Source organism: Carcharhinus amblyrhynchos, unplaced genomic scaffold, assembly GCF_965287045.1.
Source record: "Carcharhinus amblyrhynchos unplaced genomic scaffold, sCarAmb.v2.hapA chromosome_202, whole genome shotgun sequence".
Lineage (NCBI taxonomy): Eukaryota > Metazoa > Chordata > Chondrichthyes > Carcharhiniformes > Carcharhinidae > Carcharhinus > Carcharhinus amblyrhynchos.
This window is the reverse complement of record NW_027649942.1, coordinates 266,251-285,361: the sequence shown is the minus strand read 5'-3', so window position 1 is coordinate 285,361 and position 19,111 is coordinate 266,251. Positions and strand designations below refer to the sequence as shown.

At 41.0% G+C, this 19,111-nt stretch overlaps 1 protein-coding gene across 13 annotated transcripts in view; it reads left to right on the top strand.

Moving 5' to 3' along the window:
- Positions 1 to 19,111, top strand: part of LOC145338868 (zinc finger CCCH domain-containing protein 10-like) — a 59,674-nt gene that overhangs the window by 30,842 nt on the left and 9,721 nt on the right. For 9 of the 13 annotated variants that reach the window (XM_080183264.1, XM_080183261.1, XM_080183260.1 and 6 more), the window contains one exon: positions 701 to 4,391. In XM_080183264.1, the coding sequence (XP_080039390.1) occupies positions 736 to 1,575 (840 nt within the window). In that variant the 5' untranslated portion in view covers positions 701 to 735 and the 3' untranslated portion in view covers positions 1,576 to 4,391. Of the gene's footprint in view, positions 1 to 700; positions 4,392 to 13,004; positions 13,131 to 15,022; positions 15,104 to 19,111 lie in introns of those variants that run through there. The other 4 variants (XR_013885916.1, XR_013885915.1, XM_080183265.1 and 1 more) reach the window with 3 other exon arrangements.

Below are 19,111 nucleotides of genomic sequence, written 5' to 3'. Positions count from 1 at the left end.
TGGAGACAATACACATCTCTTTAACCTCTGCTTAACCCCCTCTCCACTCACGTTGTCTGTACCTTTAAGACTTGATTCCTGTAAAGACTCACATTCCAACCTTTATTTTGTAAATTGAGTTTGTGTCTTTATATGCCCTGTTTGTGAAACGAATTCCCATTCACCTGATGAAGGAGCAGGAAGTGCTCCGAAAGCTAGTGGCTTTTGCTACCAAATAAACCTGTTGGATTTTAACCTGGTGTTGAGACTTATTAATGTGTTTACCCTAGTCCACATCTTTATTTTCAGCCAATAGAGGGTAAGTAATCTAAAGGTGAAGATGGTTATAGATATCATTACGTGCGTTTTTGCTGCAATTTTCTCTTGTTAAATACAGAAGCCCATATCAGTAAGTTATATCAACAGCTGATGAAACAACCTGGCGCTATACAGAATGGCTAATATTGAAGCCTCATATAAAGTCCTTCCTTAACGCTACTGCTTTTACAAAACAAGGCGGCTAACAAACAGAAAAGAGAGCTTACAATTTGAGAGATTTTTCACGCACTTGGTATAAACTTTCAGCTAATCCTTGTTGTGTATCCTCGATGAAATCACCTTTTGGGTGGGTTTTTTGCGGTGGGGGGGGGGGAGCGAAAATGAACCACGCTTACTTTGTGGTCGGTCCTTTTCTCTGACATGATTCATTCTTCTTTTGCAGTTGTTTGTTGAGCAGCGCAGAAATAATCGGTAAAAATGGCAGACAATAATGTTGTTAACAATGGCAAAGACGGGGCTGGCCAGAGCACGGAAGATGTTTGCCGGGACTACCTGCGCAATGTCTGCTATCGCGGCAAGACCTGCAAATACCTCCACCCGGATATAAATGAGGTACATGACCTAGGTGTGAAAAAGAATGAGTTTGTCTTCTGTCATTACTTTATGAATAATGTTTGTACCCGTGCAAAGTGCACATTCATACACGGGACAGCAGAGGATGAGGAATACTACAAAAAAACAGGGGAGCTTCCTTTGCATTTGCGTTCCAAGGTGGCTGAAACCTATGGCCTGTCAGTTTCTGACCTGCCTTCTGATAAAGGTGAGATTCCGGTGTGCCGTGACTATCTTAAAGGTGACTGTCAAAGAGGCTCAAAATGTAGATTCAGGCACTTCAAACGTGACAATTCAGAGCATGATATCAGACCATCACGAGACCCCCCACTTTCTCAGTCCGTGCGTAGATATGACCGATTGGATAATGACAGTGGTATCAATTGTTATGAGTATGATCACCGCTTGAAGAGGAGGAAGTTGGAAGGGTTTGAGTTTGAAGTGTACGAGTACGATCTCACAAGTCGACGGTCAGTTGACTCCGGATATCTGGAAGAGGAGAACCTTATGCTGCGAAACCGGAATGAGGAACTTAAAAAGCAGGTGTCAAATTTAATGGGTAACAATGAGGTGCTGTTGGAGCAGAATGCATTTCTCCGCAACCAAATAAAGGCAGCAATGGTGAACGCCTTGCCCACAACAGCAGCTGGGAGATTCAGCCATTGCACTTCCCCAGGAATTAAAACAAGGGGACTTTGGGAGTAAAATTACTTCCAAAAATTGAAAAATTAGTCCTATAGTTCTAATGAGCTGGTTTCCAAAATTCTTAACATTTCAGCAGTGACCTAAATACATCAGACTCTGCTTCCTGTGACATTGGGTGGGGGGATGATGGGTGTGGAATATCCTTGAGGGATGCTATTCAAATCTTGAAACTGTTGTTTATTGCTTCAGTATATTCAGTCAAGGAACATACCAAGCTTGGCGATTTGAAAAGGCCATGCAAGAAACATCTAATGGATTTTAGCTGGATTAACATTTGTTTGATGCTGGCAGCAGTCGCTAATTTAAAGTCATTTTGGGAAGAGCTAGCACCAATGGCGGTTACTAAAGTATGTCAGCATCATAGGAACTGCAGACCTTTAGCAAATTCTGTTGAAATGCAACTCGTGTCTTAACACCACCCATTATGCATAATAAGGTTACTTTCAAGGCTGTACTCGCTGTACTTCAGGGGAATGTTACCATAGATTTTGTGGTAATTTTGGTTACGATGTATTTGGAATTAAAATGGTGGTATCTGTGCTGCTTTTGAACTGGGCTGAACCAGACTCAAGTATACCAAAAGTAGTGTTCCCAAAAACTCCTAAGTGATAAGTAAGCAAGCTGAAACAGTGTGTGAAACCATAACATAAATCATGACAAAGAAACTTGCATAATGTGACAATTCAGTCAAATGAGTACCCTGAAATCTAATGACACAATGCAGCTGCAGTACTCTTTTTCTTCTCTGTCTCTCTTCTTCCCCCCCCCCCCACAAAGTCATGGCGAACCAAGCAGTGCAGTTGGCATGTAATGAAAAACATTTATGTGGATTATCCCTATGTTGTTCAAAATGGACAGATCTTTTCTGTATAGATAATTGTGTATATATAGCACCTATTTTGGCTTTATTAAAGCAATCTGCTTATTTTGATTCACCAAGCATTTTCCTCACAATCCCTTGAAACACGAGGGTCCTTACTGTACTGCTTCTCTTTCTGGCCACACCCCCACCCAAGCGCGCGCACGCACACACACACACACACACACACACACACACACTCTTGAGAACTTGTAATATCATAAATTACAGTAACACTGGCTAATGAACACGTTGGATACCAATAATTAAATATGTAGGTACCAGGTGCTCAAATTCCTTGCTATCTTGCCCCAAAAAGGCACAAGAAATTGAAATTCTGGGGTGTATAGGAATAAATGTAATTACTGAGTGAAGGAGTTTATGTAACTGAAATTTGATGTTTTTTTTATTCAGTTGCTCAAATATTGTGTACACTGTACTTGTAATCCAATTATGTTTCATAAAATGGTATCTGGAATTCACAGTTTGGCTACACAAGATATTGGATCAGCACAAGACAGTTTCTGTATGTTCCCGGTTCTGTTTTGCTAACTAATCTCAGCCTCGTGTAAGGAAATGCCATGCTGAGACAGGAGCAGAGCCTGTATGCAAGAAGGCGCATAATGCCATTGCCTGAGAAGTACACTTTTGAAACTGAAACATTCTTTGGGCCCTTTTAGATGCCTTTGGGTGTTTTGAATGTCACATGTATTCAACCTTTTTGCTTCTTAAACATCAGTACGCTGAAATGCTGTCTTTCTCTCTCCCAAATATATTTAGTATTGCACAGTCTTGTGTGAACTTGCTGCATGAGCTTGGTTGTTTGCCTGAGAGTATTCAGACATAATTATTAACCACTTTCCAGCCAAGGAAACCTGACCTAACCTTTGAATATATAGAGTGACAGCTCCAAAGTGTTAGTTTCATGATTATGCTATAAGATTTCCAGGAATATTTTGTTTTTTAGCAAGATGATAGTCAAATTAGTATGAACAGCCATATACTCAAGGTGTCCTGGAACTCCAATAAGATTAGTTTCATAAAGCACTTAGCAAAACAGCAATATCACAATTTCTTAAATGTGTTTGGTGAGACTGAGACATTAAACTTTCAGGTGAGAAAATGGCTATGATGTTCAATTATTACGACCATGTGTTTGTAACATACAGTTTCAGTGGTGTTTTGCTTTTCTCCTGCAGCTCTTGGTCACAGTAGTTGTAAAGTTTTAAATTTTACACCATGCTTATTGTGATTAATCCAAAATGAGTTGAGGTCCATTGGGTTCAGAACTTGGACAAATGTGCTTTTATGTGCATTCTTTTTAGAAAGGACTTCCATAATATTGTTGTTAATGTTGAATGCATATAATCTGAGTTTAAACCATATTTATAACCCTTTTTTGAGTTAAGATTTTTCTATTTAGAAATTGTTTTCTCAACACCATTGCATTCTTGAATTGAATTTATGTTCTCTGAATTGGTTAGGCTAGCAAATGCTATCAATAGCGATTGGTCTGGAATTTGGAGGCAGTAGAATTGTTGAGCTTCGCCTTTATTTGTGGTTGGAAAGGTTTAATGATGCAGTATATATTTAAATACATTATATACTGATTGCTATGGTATTTACTATCAGTGCTTTTCTATGTAATTGAATCAACATTCTTTCCCAAGGTTAATCTTTCCACAGATAAGAAGACCTTTAGGGTTGCAAATACCTAGGGATTACATCAATCTGGAGAGATCTTGCATTGAAATCACAATCCCCCCCAACATTGAAATTTAGCCACATCCTAAAAATATAAAATATACCTTTGTTAATGCCTGCCATCTGTTAACCTCTGCATTGATACCTAACTGGGGAGATCCCTCTATCCATTAGTTGTCGAATTGTATTTTAAAGATAGAAACTTCAGAAAGTCTGTTAGTGTATAACAATAAAATAATTTTTCACACATTAACTGCATTGTCTTTTTATTTTTGCATGAGGGTAGAATTGGTGTTCAGCTAATCCAGAGCTCCTCTTATGCAGAATTGGCTGAAACCCGAGTGCAGATGAATTAACTGTCCTCGCTAAGAAATGCCTCAGGACATTCTTTGGTTGGGAAGGACAAGAAATGTCACTGAAATTAATTTATTGCACATATCCGATTGGAAAAGTGACTCTACATAAACCATTGGCCCTGCATAATTCGGAGCTCAACACATGATTCTGGGAGGCCACTTTTAGGAGAGGATTCTTCTATGATGTAGGTATATTTTGAAACTACTCAAATACTTAGAAAGTTAGGTGTGTTTAAAAATCTTAGGTGTGACTTTTTGTGCTCCTCCAGGTGGGAGGTATCCCATTTTAGACACCCAATATCAAGCAGCCCCTTGTGAGTTATAGCTACAAAATAAAGCTATATGACATTTTCAAACTTTTCAGTCTGGTGACCTCTTTCCGAATATGACACCGTCAAGGCTCACCAGCCCCAAAGTTTTCAAAGTGTCAGCTACCTAATGGAAACTCGTATCATTGTAGCAAATTCATTCATTTATGTTCAGTCATGAAAACAATATTGTAATAAGTCACAAATAGAGAATTCTGATGACCTTATGCGGTGCTGGTATTACCTTGAAGGCCCCTCAGATAGAGGCTGTTCGCAGGTTGGGGCTAATGAGTATACAAATCTCTCACCTAGCCACCCTCTGCATCTTACTGAATGAGATTGCTCTTTAATATTAAATTGGGGTTGTTTGTATTGTAGTTCCACCCCACCTATCATCTCAGCTGAGATGGGCCAAACTTACTTTTCATAGAGCCATTGCAGGCAAGGGGGAGAAAAGACTTTCATTTTATCTGTTTGAACTGATCCCAGTTCTGCCAAGATTGGAAACTCATTACATGGATGAGGATGTGCATCTGAAGACTGCATGGTGTAAAATGTCAGTGCAATGACAATTTGAGGAAGATTTATTTCTCTGACACTCTTCTTTACTTCCTGAAGCATTGACTCTTCGTTTAGGTACAGCTCCTAATAGAACACTACAGTGCAATCAGGCCCTTTGGCCACAAGTTGTGCCAATCATATCCATACCTAACAGGCCTATCTATAACTCTCAATCCCATTAAATCCCAAGTACTCATCCAGAAGTCTCTTAAAAGACCCCAGCGAGTTCACCTCTACCACCACCGGCAGCCGATTCCACTCGCCCACCACCCTCTGAGTGAAAAACTTACCCCTGACATCTCCTCTGTACCTGCTCCCTAGCACCTTTAAATCTGTGTCCTCTCGTAGTGACCATTTCAGCCCTGGGAAATAGCCTCCAAGAATCCACCCTATCTATTCCTCTCAACATTTTATAAACCTCTATCAGGTCACCTCTCAATCTTTGTCTCTCCAGGGAGAAGGGACCTAGCTCCCTCAACCTATCTTCATAAGGCATGCCTCCCAATCCAGGCAACATCCTTGTAAATCTCCTCTGCACCCTCTCAATAGCTTCCACATCCTCCTTGTAGTGAGGCGACCAGAACTGCGCACAGTACTCCAAGTGGGGTCTGACAAGGGTCTTATAAAGTTGCAGCATTACCTCCCGACTCCTAAACTCAATCCCTTGATTAATGAAGGCTAGCACACCATACGCCTTCTTGACCACATCCTCCACCTGTGAGGCCGATTTAAGAGTCCTTTGGACTGGACCCCAAGGTCCTTCTGCTCCTGTACACTGCTAAGAGTCCTACCCTTGATATTGTACTCCTTCATCCTATTGGACATGCCAAAATGGACCACTACACATTTATCCACGTTGAAGTCCATCTGCCACTTCTCCGCCCAGTCTTGCATCCTATCTGTCTCACTGCAACTTCTGACATCCCTCCAGACTATCCACAACACCACCAACCTTTGTGTCATCAGCAAACTTGCTAACCCGTCCCTCCACTTCCTCATCCAGGTCATTTATGAAAATGACAAACAGCAAGGGTCCTAGAACAGATCCCTGGGGTACTCCACTGGTGACCGACCTCCATGCAGAAAAAGACCCATCCACAACCACTCTCTGCCTTCTGCAGGCAAGCCAGTTCTGGATCCACAAGGCAACAGCCCCTTGGATCCCATGCCCTCTCACCTTCTCAAGAAGTCTTGCATGGGGGACCTTATCAAACGCCTTGCTGAAGTCCATGTAAACCACATCCACCAGTCTTCCTTCGTCAATGTGTTCAGTCACATTTTCAAAGAACTCAACTAGGCTCGTAAGGCACTACCTGCCCTTGACAAAGCCGTGCTGACTATTTCTGATCATTCTAAACTTCACCTAAATGTTCATAAATCTTGTCCCTCAGTATCCTCTCCATCAGCTTACCAACCACTGAGGTCAGACTCACCGGTCAGTAATTTCCTGGGCTATCCCTGTTCCCTTGAGAATAGGAACCACATCGCAGTCCTCCGGAACCTCTCCCGTCTCCATTGACGACGCAAAGATCATCGCCAGGGGCTCTGCAGTCTCTTCCCTCGCATCCCACAGTAACCTGGGGTACATCCCATCCAGTCCCGGCGACTTATCTATCTTGATAGAATTTAAAAGATCCAACACATCCTCACATCCACATACTCAATCTTTTCAATCCGCCGCAAACCTGCTGTACAACCTCCCAGATCACTTTCCACCATGAATACCGAGGCAAAGTACTCATTAAGCACCTCTGCCATTTCTTCCAGTTCCACACAGACTTTCCCCCTTCACCTTTTATAGGTCCAATCCCTTCACTTCTCGTCCTTCTACTCTTCACATATTTGTAGAACGCCTTGGGGTTCTCCTTAATCTTACCCACCAAGGCCTTCTCGTGACCCCTTCTGACACTCCTAATTTCCTTTTTAAGCTCCTTTCTACAACCCGTATACTCCTCTAGATCCTTAACATTTCCTAGCTCTCAACCTTTTGTACGCCTTTCTTTTCTTCCTGACTAGGTTCATCACAATCTTCGTGCACCACGGTTCCCGCAACCTACCAAAACCTCCCTGTCTCATCGCAATGTTGTTGTGCAGAGCTCCAGACAGACATTCCTTGAAAATCGGCCACCTTCCTTCAGTACTTTCCCCAAGAACACCTGCCAGTTTACTCGTCTAATTTTCTGCCTGATGTCTTCATATCTCGCCTTACTCCAGATAAACATCTTCCTAGCCTGCCTGATCCTATCTCTAATGCTCCACATTGTCAGCCCAATCTTTCTCCACTCAACATTCATGTGTGCAGGATTTCCACCACAGATCTCTGGATAGTGAACAGCAGCCTGAGATGTTTCTGCCCTCCTTAATAAAGGCATGCAACGGCCAATCACAGCACCCAAATCACTTTGCAGCCTGCGATCAGAGCTCCACAAAAGGCAGGGAACAAACCTGACTAATGTAAGAATTAAATAGTGAGATGCAGTGGGTTATTGCACCTCCCTATTTCAGGCATAGACCATTAAGCTGTGTTAATGTTTAAAGTGATCAAATTCACTGTTACGTTGACTGCCATTTTTTTTCCTCAACAACAAAAATAATCTGCCTCAGTCTGACAGAAGGTCCCATGCTTAGAGGTGTTTTTAGAACTCAGTAACCCCTTTTTAGTTTGGGATAGATTTTGCTCCCAATTAAATACTTAAATCACAATAACAGAGCTGGACCGTGGTTGCCAATTTTCTTTCTTAGCACTGTTGAACCGAAAAACAATTGCATCTCACAAAGTTTGTGTCTGTAAGATTTCACATTTGCAAAAGCAGCAACCATGAATACTAACAAGCAAGTATATGGAACCTCACTGTCTCAAAAAAAACTTATTTGGGGCGAAAAGGGCACATCCCACAAAAGAGTGAGAAACTCATAGGATTTTCCCACTTTCCCTATCGTTTAATTCTTGCCCACTACACAATTTAGAAACTTTTGGAATGGAAATATTGATTCTCCAACTTGTTCTATTTCCTTTTGTGCACTGTAGTTATATTTCTTCAGAGGCCTTACTGATCTTATCCCTGCCATGACTCTTCCCCCTCTTACCAATGTCAAACATCTTTTGTGTCACAGAACTATTTTTGGGGTCGGGCATGTTTGCCTGTGCCATGCATACATGCAAAGCTGCCAGGCCAAGGGAGGTTTTAGCATCCCGGTATCATTTCAGGTAATCTGGTTTACGGTGGAGGAGGCAAAAAGATAATAGTCGCACAGAAAAAAACTAAGCAGCAGGGCTGAAGAGAAGAATGAAAATGTAAAGATGAAAATAAATGAGAATTTAGAGAACAAAATTATACATTTGAAAAGAAGAGAGAAAATGGAGTACTGAGCCAAACTCCTCCAAAGTAGGAAATCAAAGGGTTAAGACTGCCACTTTTTGATGGATTGGTTTTGGGTACATGGTACTGTTATAACTGAAGTCAGGCACATTAATGAAGCCTAGAACTCAATGTTGGAAACAAATTGTTATCTTGATTTTATTTGATATTGGATAAAGCAAATCAAATTTTAACGTAGCATTAGCCAGCTCTGGTTGAGGGGTGAATGAAATATCCTTTATTCTACAGCTAATGTGCTTGGGTTGCATGCAATCCACCTTATTGAGCTTAGTTAATACAAGTACATTTTTATGGTTATTTCATATGGATATCTCCATTATTTATGAGATCCTTTTGTGATGTTTTTCTGTGAAATTCATCTCAATGTGAGCATCTAAACTGTGATTTCTGTAATGAGTGTTTAAAAACTGGCCAGGCTGAGAGAGGGAAGACCACCATGAGAAGGGACAATTCCAAGCTGTTAACTTGTGCACTTGGTCTTCTTGCATCTGGGTTGTTGAAGATGATCTTAAGAGCGACTGCTTTTACTTCAATGGACAAGACATTCCTATCATTCAGGAACTTTCTTGTAGTCTTCAGTCTTCTATTTACCACATCCCTCTGTTTGACAAGGGCAATAAAGACTCCAAGAATAACCTTATGTATTTATTGGCCGTGGCTGTGCGTTTCCAAGGACTTTGAGAGGAGCTATAAGAACAATGGACACTGTCTTTTCAAAGAATCAACCTCCCTGTGTTGTAAGTTTGATTATTCTGTATTGTATCTTGCCACTCTTCTTGCTTCTGTATTATTTTGTCTTGAAATAAATCTGGATGAATTGTTTTTGCTCATTTGCAGTGGTCTGGGTGTGGTAAGTGGTTTACTATAATCAGAGTTAATAGTTGGACATGAGCTATGCTGACTCACTCAAGGCAGAGTATAAAGATCAGCTTCACAAAAGACATTGTTCATGAAAATCATTCAGTGTAAAGTCAAGGAGACAAGTTGGTAAAAGTACAAATTGTAGCAATCACCTTCAGGGGCCATCTTAAACTGCCTGAGCTTGGCAACAGATGGGATATAAATCCAGTCCATGATTATAGTAGCTACTACTAAACATCCATCTTTTTATCTTTTTCTTCATTGGTTAGGTGTCTTCTCATTGGCTGAGTCCAGGAACTACTCAGAAACGTTCTGACTCGTGAGAAAAGAAGTCTCAGAGCAGCAAGGATGTGGTAAAAATCTGAAGAAGAAAACATTCCCCTGGAAAGCATCAATAGAAATCAGGCAATGGCCTAGTGGTGTTAGCGCTAGACTATTAATCCAGAGACTCAGCTAATGTTCTGGGGACTCGGGTTCAAATCCCACCATGGCAGATGGTGGAATTTGAATTGAACAAAAAAAAATCTGGAATTAGGAATCTACTGATGACCATGAAAACCATTGTCGATTGTCAGAAAAACACATCTGGTTCACTAATTTCCTTTAGGAAAGGAAATCTGCCGTCCTTACCTGGTCTGGCCTACATATGACTCCAGAGCCACAGCAATGTGGTTGACTCTCAACTGCCCTCTGAACAAGGGCAACTAGAGATTGGCAATAAATGCTGGCCAGCCAGCGACACCCATGTCCCATGAATGAATAAAACAAAATCCTGGATTAGTTATTTTGAGAGTTGCGTATGTTTCCCTTTCAGTTGACAAAGTAATATTGTGGGGAAAATTAAACTACAAAATCACCAGATGGGTTTGTCAAAACTGGGGATCTCCATAACATTTGGTGTCATCTCAAGATGAGCAATCTTTCATCCTCGAGTGTAACTAAAGCAGGAATTTCGCAAGTTTTATTTTGACCTTTTTATGAGCTGCATTATGGATACCACGGAGCCACAAAGGGCTACGTATAAAGTTTAAATTCATTTGCATTAAATTACAGGTATATCATGTTACTGATACTAACTGATTTTGGTATTCTGATTTAGGATTTATCCGCCACTGAGGTAACAGCGCTGAAAACAGCTATTTCTAAAAGCTGCAGATATCCAAAATTCAAACAAGACAAACCAACAAGTAAGAAATATTAGCGCAAATAGAGCTGAATTTTCAGGCTGGACTAACCAGGGCTTGCAGGTTGCATTTGATCCACTTGCTGTCATTGGTACATCTCAACATTAATGCCTGCTGTGACATTTCTGTTCCAAAAGCAAAAAAGGTTGAATTTTTGTTACGAACTGCCATGATTCGGGAAGGACAAGAGTCTTTGTGTCAGGTACTGAAAGTAACTAACTATCCCAAATAAATCTTCCTCTGCCCTTTTGCTCTTCCTTCCCTTTTTGTTAAAAATGATAGTCCCAGGTCAAGATGCTGGACAGGAATTGGTCCCTGGCCTCTGCTAATATTAAAGCTGCTACTAGGAGGTGCGCGAAAGCAGGAGGATTCACTTGATTTGTTATCCTTTCTCTCTCTTCTACCACCCCTGCTTCATTCCCCAACTTCAGTTTAGTGCCTCACCCCATGAACCCAACTACGATTGTGGCATTTCATTTTATAATGATCTAATGTAATTCCAGCTGTGAGGGGAAAAAAAATGCATATGATTCAACATTTGCCATACAAATATATTGGACAATACATGACCTAATAAGTCCTCTAGGAGCACTGTTCCATAAGAAGCCACTGAGAGGAGCAGGTTAACTGTTGCTCAAATTTAACTTCTTTTTCAGGGCCAGAGTCTTGTCTGCTCAGTTAGCCCAACTGAAATCAAAACTTAGCTGTAGGGAATTGAACTGTGGACCCTATCACTTTTAAATAAGATAGCAATGTGCTCTGCTTTACCATTTTATTCTGTACATTAATAGTCTTAAAGCTTTTGTATTTATACCTTTGAAGACGTTTTATTTCTCAAGTGTCAATGCTGCAGCTATTCATAAATTAATGTGTAAACTCAATAAAGGACTGTCTGATGGTGGTTTACAGGAGTGCCTTTTCAGGTTGAAGTGTTACAGGTCAGCTTGGATTAGTTGTTAGCACTTAGTCTGAATCAGAAGATCCTTAAGAGCAGAGAAGACTGAAGGGGCACATAATTTAGATGTACAAACTTGAGGAAGGAATTTTCAACACGGTAGTACAGTGGTTAGCACTGCTGCCTCACAACACAAGGGATCCGAATTCAATTCTGGCCTTGGGTGACTGCGTGGAATTTGCACGTTCTCCCTGTGTCTGCGTGGGTTTCCTCCCACAGTCCAAAAATGTGCAGGTTAGGTTGGCCATGCTAAATTGCCCCTTAGTGTCCAAAGATGGTTCTAACATTTCCTCTTAGTACAGGGGTCAATAACCAGGGTGATAGATTTAAGGTAAGGAGCAGGAAATTTAGAGGAGATTTGAGGAGAAACCTTTTCACCCCAAGGGTGGTGGGAATCTGGAACTGGCTGCCTGAAAGGGTGGTAGAGGCAGGAATCCTCTCAACGTTTAAGTAGTATTTAGATGAGCACTTGAAATGCCACAGCGTACAAGGCTACATTCCAAGTGGTGGAAACAAGGATTAGAATAGATAGCTGTTTGATGGACAGCAAAGACATGATGGGCTGAAGGGCCTCTTTTTGTGCTGTAAAACTATGACTCTATGGTTTGAACTCAGGTGTGGTACAGAGGGAGGTACAGCATTATTAGGGTGCTGTCCTTTTTGATTGTATATTAAAATCCCAAGGCATTATTTGAAGAAAAGTAGGGAGGTAGCCTGGCCTACGTTCCTTGCTGAACCAACACCATCGAAAAATGAATTGGCCATTCATTCATTCATTCGTTGTGTTCATGGGATATTGCTGTGTGCAACACGGCTGCTGCATTTACTTTTGTGATAATACTACCATTCAGAGTAATTCATCCAGTGAGGTTTTGGCGCTATATAAAATGCAACTCTTTATTTAAGCTGTTATGCTGAGATTTAAAAATCACTACTATATAACATTCAGCACAGAAACGATGCTGAAATCTGAAGACTCTTCACTATCGTACTACTATCATTAATAATACATATTAAATCATTATGAAACTGTTACTTCTGTGCAGTCTTGTCTTTTTCCTTCAATATTCTCCATTTTATCTTTTTAATTTTTTTTGTTTTATTTTTATCATTTATATAAACTGCAATAGAACAGAACATAGAACTGTCTAGTTATATCCAGTAAATTTATCTGTTTTCGTGTGGCTCTGTGACTTGTCTATTTTGGAGCAGGCATCACACTGTTTAAAATCATCCTAAGGCTGATTTTTTTAGCAGAATGGGAGACAGATCGCTGGAGTCTGATCTGACCGGGTCTGAGTGAAGGATCAAAATTTTGATGTTTTTCAGCTGACTGCTTACGCCAAAAATTGCAAAACTCCCAGCAAGATATTTATTAGCAGCCAAGGTAAGAGCATGCGCAGAAAGAAAACACTTGATCAGTGGAATTCTGAGGGTTAAGCACAAAGAAATAAACTTGTATACCTAACTTATAGCCATAAATGGAAGACAAATTGCTAGAAAAAAGCAATTCATCTTCTCCTGTTTGTAGCTTCTAGCAAATTTAGTGCATCCTTTGGCGGCATTGAATTTAAATAGTGCACTAAGGTGGCTGGCATGTTGCAAGCTGTTCTGCGTAAATCCTTCCACAATAGCGACAAGGAAACTCTGAATCTTGAAGAGCTGCTGGAAGCCAAGTAGAGAAAATGTACTCATTTGCAAGGTTCAGTGCTTACCACGATTAAGCTGACGCTATGCAGCCCCAACTGGTGGAGCCACCATTTAATGGAATATGTTATTGTCTTGTGCTAAATTCAAGAGGATTGTGAGAATGCATTAATACATGTTGTGAATTCTGCTGCTTGCCACATTGCTTGTGAGGAGTTCCTGGTACCTGCTATCTGCATTACAAAGACTTTTTAGCTGTCTGTCGCTCCAATTAGTGACTATTCCATTTGAGGAAGGAAGGGAGGAAGGTAAGCAGGGTGTCAGAAGATCGTGAGTCCTTGGAATTTTCCTACACACAGAGCAGTGGAGGTTGGGTCATTGAATGTATTCAAGGACGAATTTGATGTTTTTATTAACAAGGGGGTCAGGGGTTATGGGGACAGGCAGGAAAGTGGAGTTGAGGCCAGAATCAGATCAGTTATGATCTTATTGAATGACCGAGCAGGTTTGAGGGCTCAAATGTCCTGATTCTGATATTTCATATGTTCTCCTTGTGGGCTGAATTGGCTCCAAAATAACATACTTGATGATGGAAGATTGACACCAAGTCAACTGCCTGGTGGATATCTTTGCCAGGCTGGTCAACAGTACTGTAGGACACAAATGGAAACTGACTAACCAGTCTGGCTCATTAATGGAACTTGTAGGGGTTTGGTCCTTCAGTGGGGTCTGTGATGCTTTCCATCCGGCTCCTACAAGCAAATGCTTAATAGACCGGTGATGGAAAACATACCAGTGTTCCATTTGAGTAAATTGTGCAGTTTTAGAAACTCCCAACAGTGCCCTATATACACTTAAGGGCTACTGTGCCTTAGGTTTTGCTAACCTGTGCCCTTTGGATGTGGGTAAGTGGGATGTATCATCAGCTTTTACAGAAATGCAAATTAAAGAGTGCTTGATTATCTTTGTGAAGATGAGAAGTAAATGGCGCAGTTATCGTTTGATAACTGAACATTTTATAATAAGTTGAATAGCTACTTAAAGAACTAAGGGGTCATTCTCCATAATGTTTCACCAATGATAGCAACATCTAGAACATAATTTGATGTCCATAAAAGTATTTAACACTAGCTGTGCTCACATTTTATGGGCTTTTTATATGCTAGAAAGAACATGGACAATATACGCTCTATGGTGTTTTTCTAATTAATATTCTTGATGTGTAATTTTCCAGTGGAACTGCCTTTTATCCACCTGTATGCAAAGTACCGTCATGTTTACTTTTTTCATGCACAGACTGCTAAAGTATTTTGGATGGTAACTTAAAAGGGCTGACTTGTGTGCGTGGAAACTTCAAGTTGTGCAGTTTAGAGGAGACGTTGCCTTTATATGTTTGTTTTTGTCAATCCATAAAACCTGAGTAATGTAAGCTTGCTTCATCTGTTTTGTGCTCCATCATCAGTATTCCCAGTGCTCTTTCATCCCTCTGTTTGATTATCCACCTTGCATTATTCTGCTCTTTCATAGTAACTTAAAATGTATGCCGTCCTAGCTATTGTACCATTTATCTGCTGCTTGTACAGATGTCTTCATATTTATACCTCTGTGTATGAAACTTATTTTTCTTTCCAGGGCCTTGACTTGTGCTGGGGTACAACGCCATGGCCACTGTCAGCTATCCAGTACCATGACCAAATGCGAATGTGTGAGATGGTGAGTATTGGCAGGCTGTTTAAACTTAGAAGCATGACAGTAAAAATCAATCCTGTGTCACCCAATATCCACACAGCTCATTTTTTTTGTAGGATTATGGATATCGATAAGAAGCTAGAACCTTGGCTTCAGCTTTGCCTCTGAATCCATTTTGTGTTGTGTAATTTGGCTGTTGTCATGATCTTATTGAATGGCGGGGCAGGCTCGAAGGGCTAGATGGCCTACTCCTGCTCCTATTTCTTATGTTCTTATGTTGTGTTTGCCTATGTAACAATGACTATGCTTCAGAAGTGATCTATTATTTGTAAAAGCCTTCAAACATGTAAGAACATAACAAAAATAGAAGCAGGAGTAGGCTACACATTTCTTCAAGCCTGCGCCATTCAGTAAGATCACGGCTGATACTCTGCATCGACTCCAACATCCCACACGAACCCCAAATCCCTTGATTCCTTTATGTATCCAAAATTATCTCTCTCTGTCTTGAATATACTCAATGCTTGAGCATCCACATCCCTTGGGGATAGAGAATTCACAGCCCTTTGCATTTAATTTCTCCTTATTTCAGTCCTAAATAGCATACTCCCTCATTGTAGGCTCCCTCAGCCGGGGGAAACATCCTCCCAGCAGCTAGTGTTATTTCTCTGAAGAGTTTTATATGCCTTGACAAGATCATCTCTCATTCTCCTAAACTACAGAATGTAGGCCTAGTCTGCTCAAAACTCTTCTAGACCAATCCCCTCATCCTGGAATCAGTTTAGTTAGCCTTCATTGCATTCCCTGTTAAGGCAAGTAAATCTCTCATTGGATAAGGAGATCAGACTATACACAGTACTCAGCTGTGGTCTCACCAAGCCCTGATATAATTACCACAAGCCTTTGTAATAAAGGCCAACATATTATTTGCTTTCCTAACTGCTTACTGCACCTGCATATTAACTTTGATTGTGTACAAGAACACCCTTCGAAAACTAACAGTCCTTAATTTCTCTCCATTTAAGAAAATATTCTACTTTTCTTCCAAAATGGTAAGTTCACACTTCTCCCCACTATATTTCATCTGTCATGTCCTTACCCACTTGCTTATTCTGCACAAAGTTTATGGAGACCATTTAACCCAATCATTACCTCGCTCCCTTTGACCGGCCCAATGCCAGAAGATGTAGTTAAATTATCTGTGCCTGCCCAAGCCAGATCAAACTCTGAGGATCTTGGATAAAAGCAAAATACTGTAGATGCTGTGCCAGCCCTGACGAAGGAACATTTAGACTTGAAACATTGGCTCTATTCTCTTCCCACAGATGATGTCAGACCTGTTGAGATTTGCCAGCATTTTCTGTTGGTGTGCCTGAAGATCTTGGTCTCCCTATGCTTGGGCTCTTATCAGCTTGTAAATATTTCAATACTAAGCTTGAAAAGCATGGTGGCCTTGACAACCAAGTGCCTTGTCTAGAAGTCAAGGCACCATTGTTTCCTCTACCCTCGGAATCTCAAATTTTGCTGAGCTGATTATTTTTGGCTCCCATATAGTAACTTTCCTGTTTGCACACTCAGCTATATTTCTGCTAAATTTGCCTATTTAAGATTTGTTCAATGAAAGTAGTTCAGTATAAGATCAAATGTAACAACAGAATTGAAGCAGGGTACAATTAGACATTGCATGCAAGTCCATTCTTGTTAATTAGCAAGAAAACCCAAAGCAAAATTCCCCAGGATTCTTACACAGGGGCCTAAGGCAACAGAAAGCATGGCAACCAACATAGAGCAATTTGAGTGGCAAATGTTGTTCCTCTTTTCAAGAAAGGAAATAGGAATGACCCTGCTAATAATAGGCCAGTTAGTCTTACATTGGTAGTAAGTTAATGGAAAGGGTCCTGAGAGAGAGGATTTATGACCATTTGGAAAGATTCAGTTTAATCCGGGGTATTCAAAACGGTTTTGTGAGGGATAAGCCCTGCCTCTCAAATTTGAATTCTTTGAGGAGGTACCGAAGTGTGTGGACGAAGGTAGAGCAGTTGATGTCGTATACACGGATTTTAGTGAGGTGTTTGATAAGGTTCCCCATGGTAGGCTCATGGTAAGAAGATAAGGAGGTGTGGGATAGAAGGAAATTTGGCCGCTTGGATAAATAACTGGCTGTATCATAGAAGACAGAGGGTGGTGGTGGAAGGAAAATTTTCAGACTGGAGGCCAGTTACTAGCGGTGTACACAGGGGTCAGTGCTGGGTCCTCTGCTATTTGTGATTTTGTGAGTTATCAATGACTTGGAAGAGGGGGCTGAAGGGTGGGTTAGTAAATTTGCTGACACTAAGATTGGTGGAGTAGTGGATGAGATGGAGGGCTCTTGCAGGCTGCAAAGAGACATTGTTAGGATGCAAAGTGGCAGATGGAGTTCAACCCTGATAAGTGCAAGGTGATTCATTTTGGTAGGACAAACTTGAGTGCAGATTACAGGGTTCTGAGGAATGTGGAGGAACAGAGAGATCTTGGAGTTCATATCCACACATCTCTGAAGGTTGCCACTCAAGTGGATAGAGCCGTGAAGAAGGCTTATAGTGTGTTGGCGTTTATTAACAGGGGGTTTGAGTTTAAGAGCCTGGGGTTATGCTGCAACTATACCAGATGTTGGTGAGACCACATTTAGAATATTGTGTTCAGTTCTGGTCACCTCACTATAAGAAGGATGTGGAAGCATTGGAGAGAGTGCAGAGGAGATTTACCAGGATGCTGCCTGGTTTGGAGGGTAGGTCTTATGAGGAAAGGTTGAAGGAGCTGGGGCTTTTCTCTTTGGAATGGAGGAGGATGAGAGGCAACTTAATAGAGGCTTATAAGATGATGAGGGGGATAGATAGAGTGGACATGCAGAGACTATTTCCTCGAGTGGATGTAGCTGTTAGTCGGGGGCATAACTATAAGGTTCATGGTGGGAGATATAGGAAGGATGTCCGAGGCAGATTCTTCACCCAGAGTGTGGTTGAAGTGTGGAATAGACTGCCTGCTGTGATAGTAGAGTTGGACACTTTAGGTACGTACTTTCAAGCAGTTATTGGATAGGCACATGGAACACCAGAATTATAGGGAGTGGGATAGCTTGATCTTGGGATTGGACATAACTCGGCACAACGTTGAGGGCCGAAGGGCCTGTACTGTGCTGTAGTGTTCTATGCTCTAAAATTAGAGATGCTCAGAGGCCAGAATTCGAGGAGTGCAGATATCTGAGGGCGTGGGGCTGGAGGAGATTACAGAAATCGAGGTGCCAGGTCATAAAATATTAATAAACCCTCTTTCATTGTATAATACCGGATCTAAAATAACTGGCTGACTATTTCCCATTCGGCTTCTCCACATACTGATCTAGAAAACTATCTTGAATACATTCCATTAATTTGCCTTCCACAGTACTCTAGCAAATATAGGGGGGGTGGGTTGGTGACTGTAAAATTCTTTCACGTGCCTCTTTAATTACTATTAAATCCAACCCATTTATTACTATCTGCGCTACTAATTCATCTATTTTGTTGTGAATATATCAAACATTCAACTTTAACTTTTCTAGTTTTCCTGTGTCACCTTAGTCACCAATGTCCTATTACTTTAGCTACGTTTTCAGTCCCTTCCTGATCACTCTGCTTATTTTTACCGAAATCTCTAATCTCGACATCCTTGCCATTCTCGTAGAGCTTTTCATTTACCAATTCCTAAATCTTGAGACTGTGATAAGGTGCATTCCTTTTGCAAAGCTGAACCCAATGCTTCTCTACTGCTCTGCCTGATTGAGTGCAGACTGAAGATGGTCTCCCAGATTTGGCTAAGTACCACAGGGTGCATTTACTCACTGAGCCATTGCATGAGCTCAGCATGTTGCTCTGAATGGCATTCTGTGTCTGCTCCAGTTACTGTAAGTCAACAGTGTAACTTCACCAAAATACTGTTGCTATCCTCAGATTTAATTAACAATTAGTCTTGTGTGTTATAGGAATGCCTTGTCAGAGCTTGACATTCAGTGAT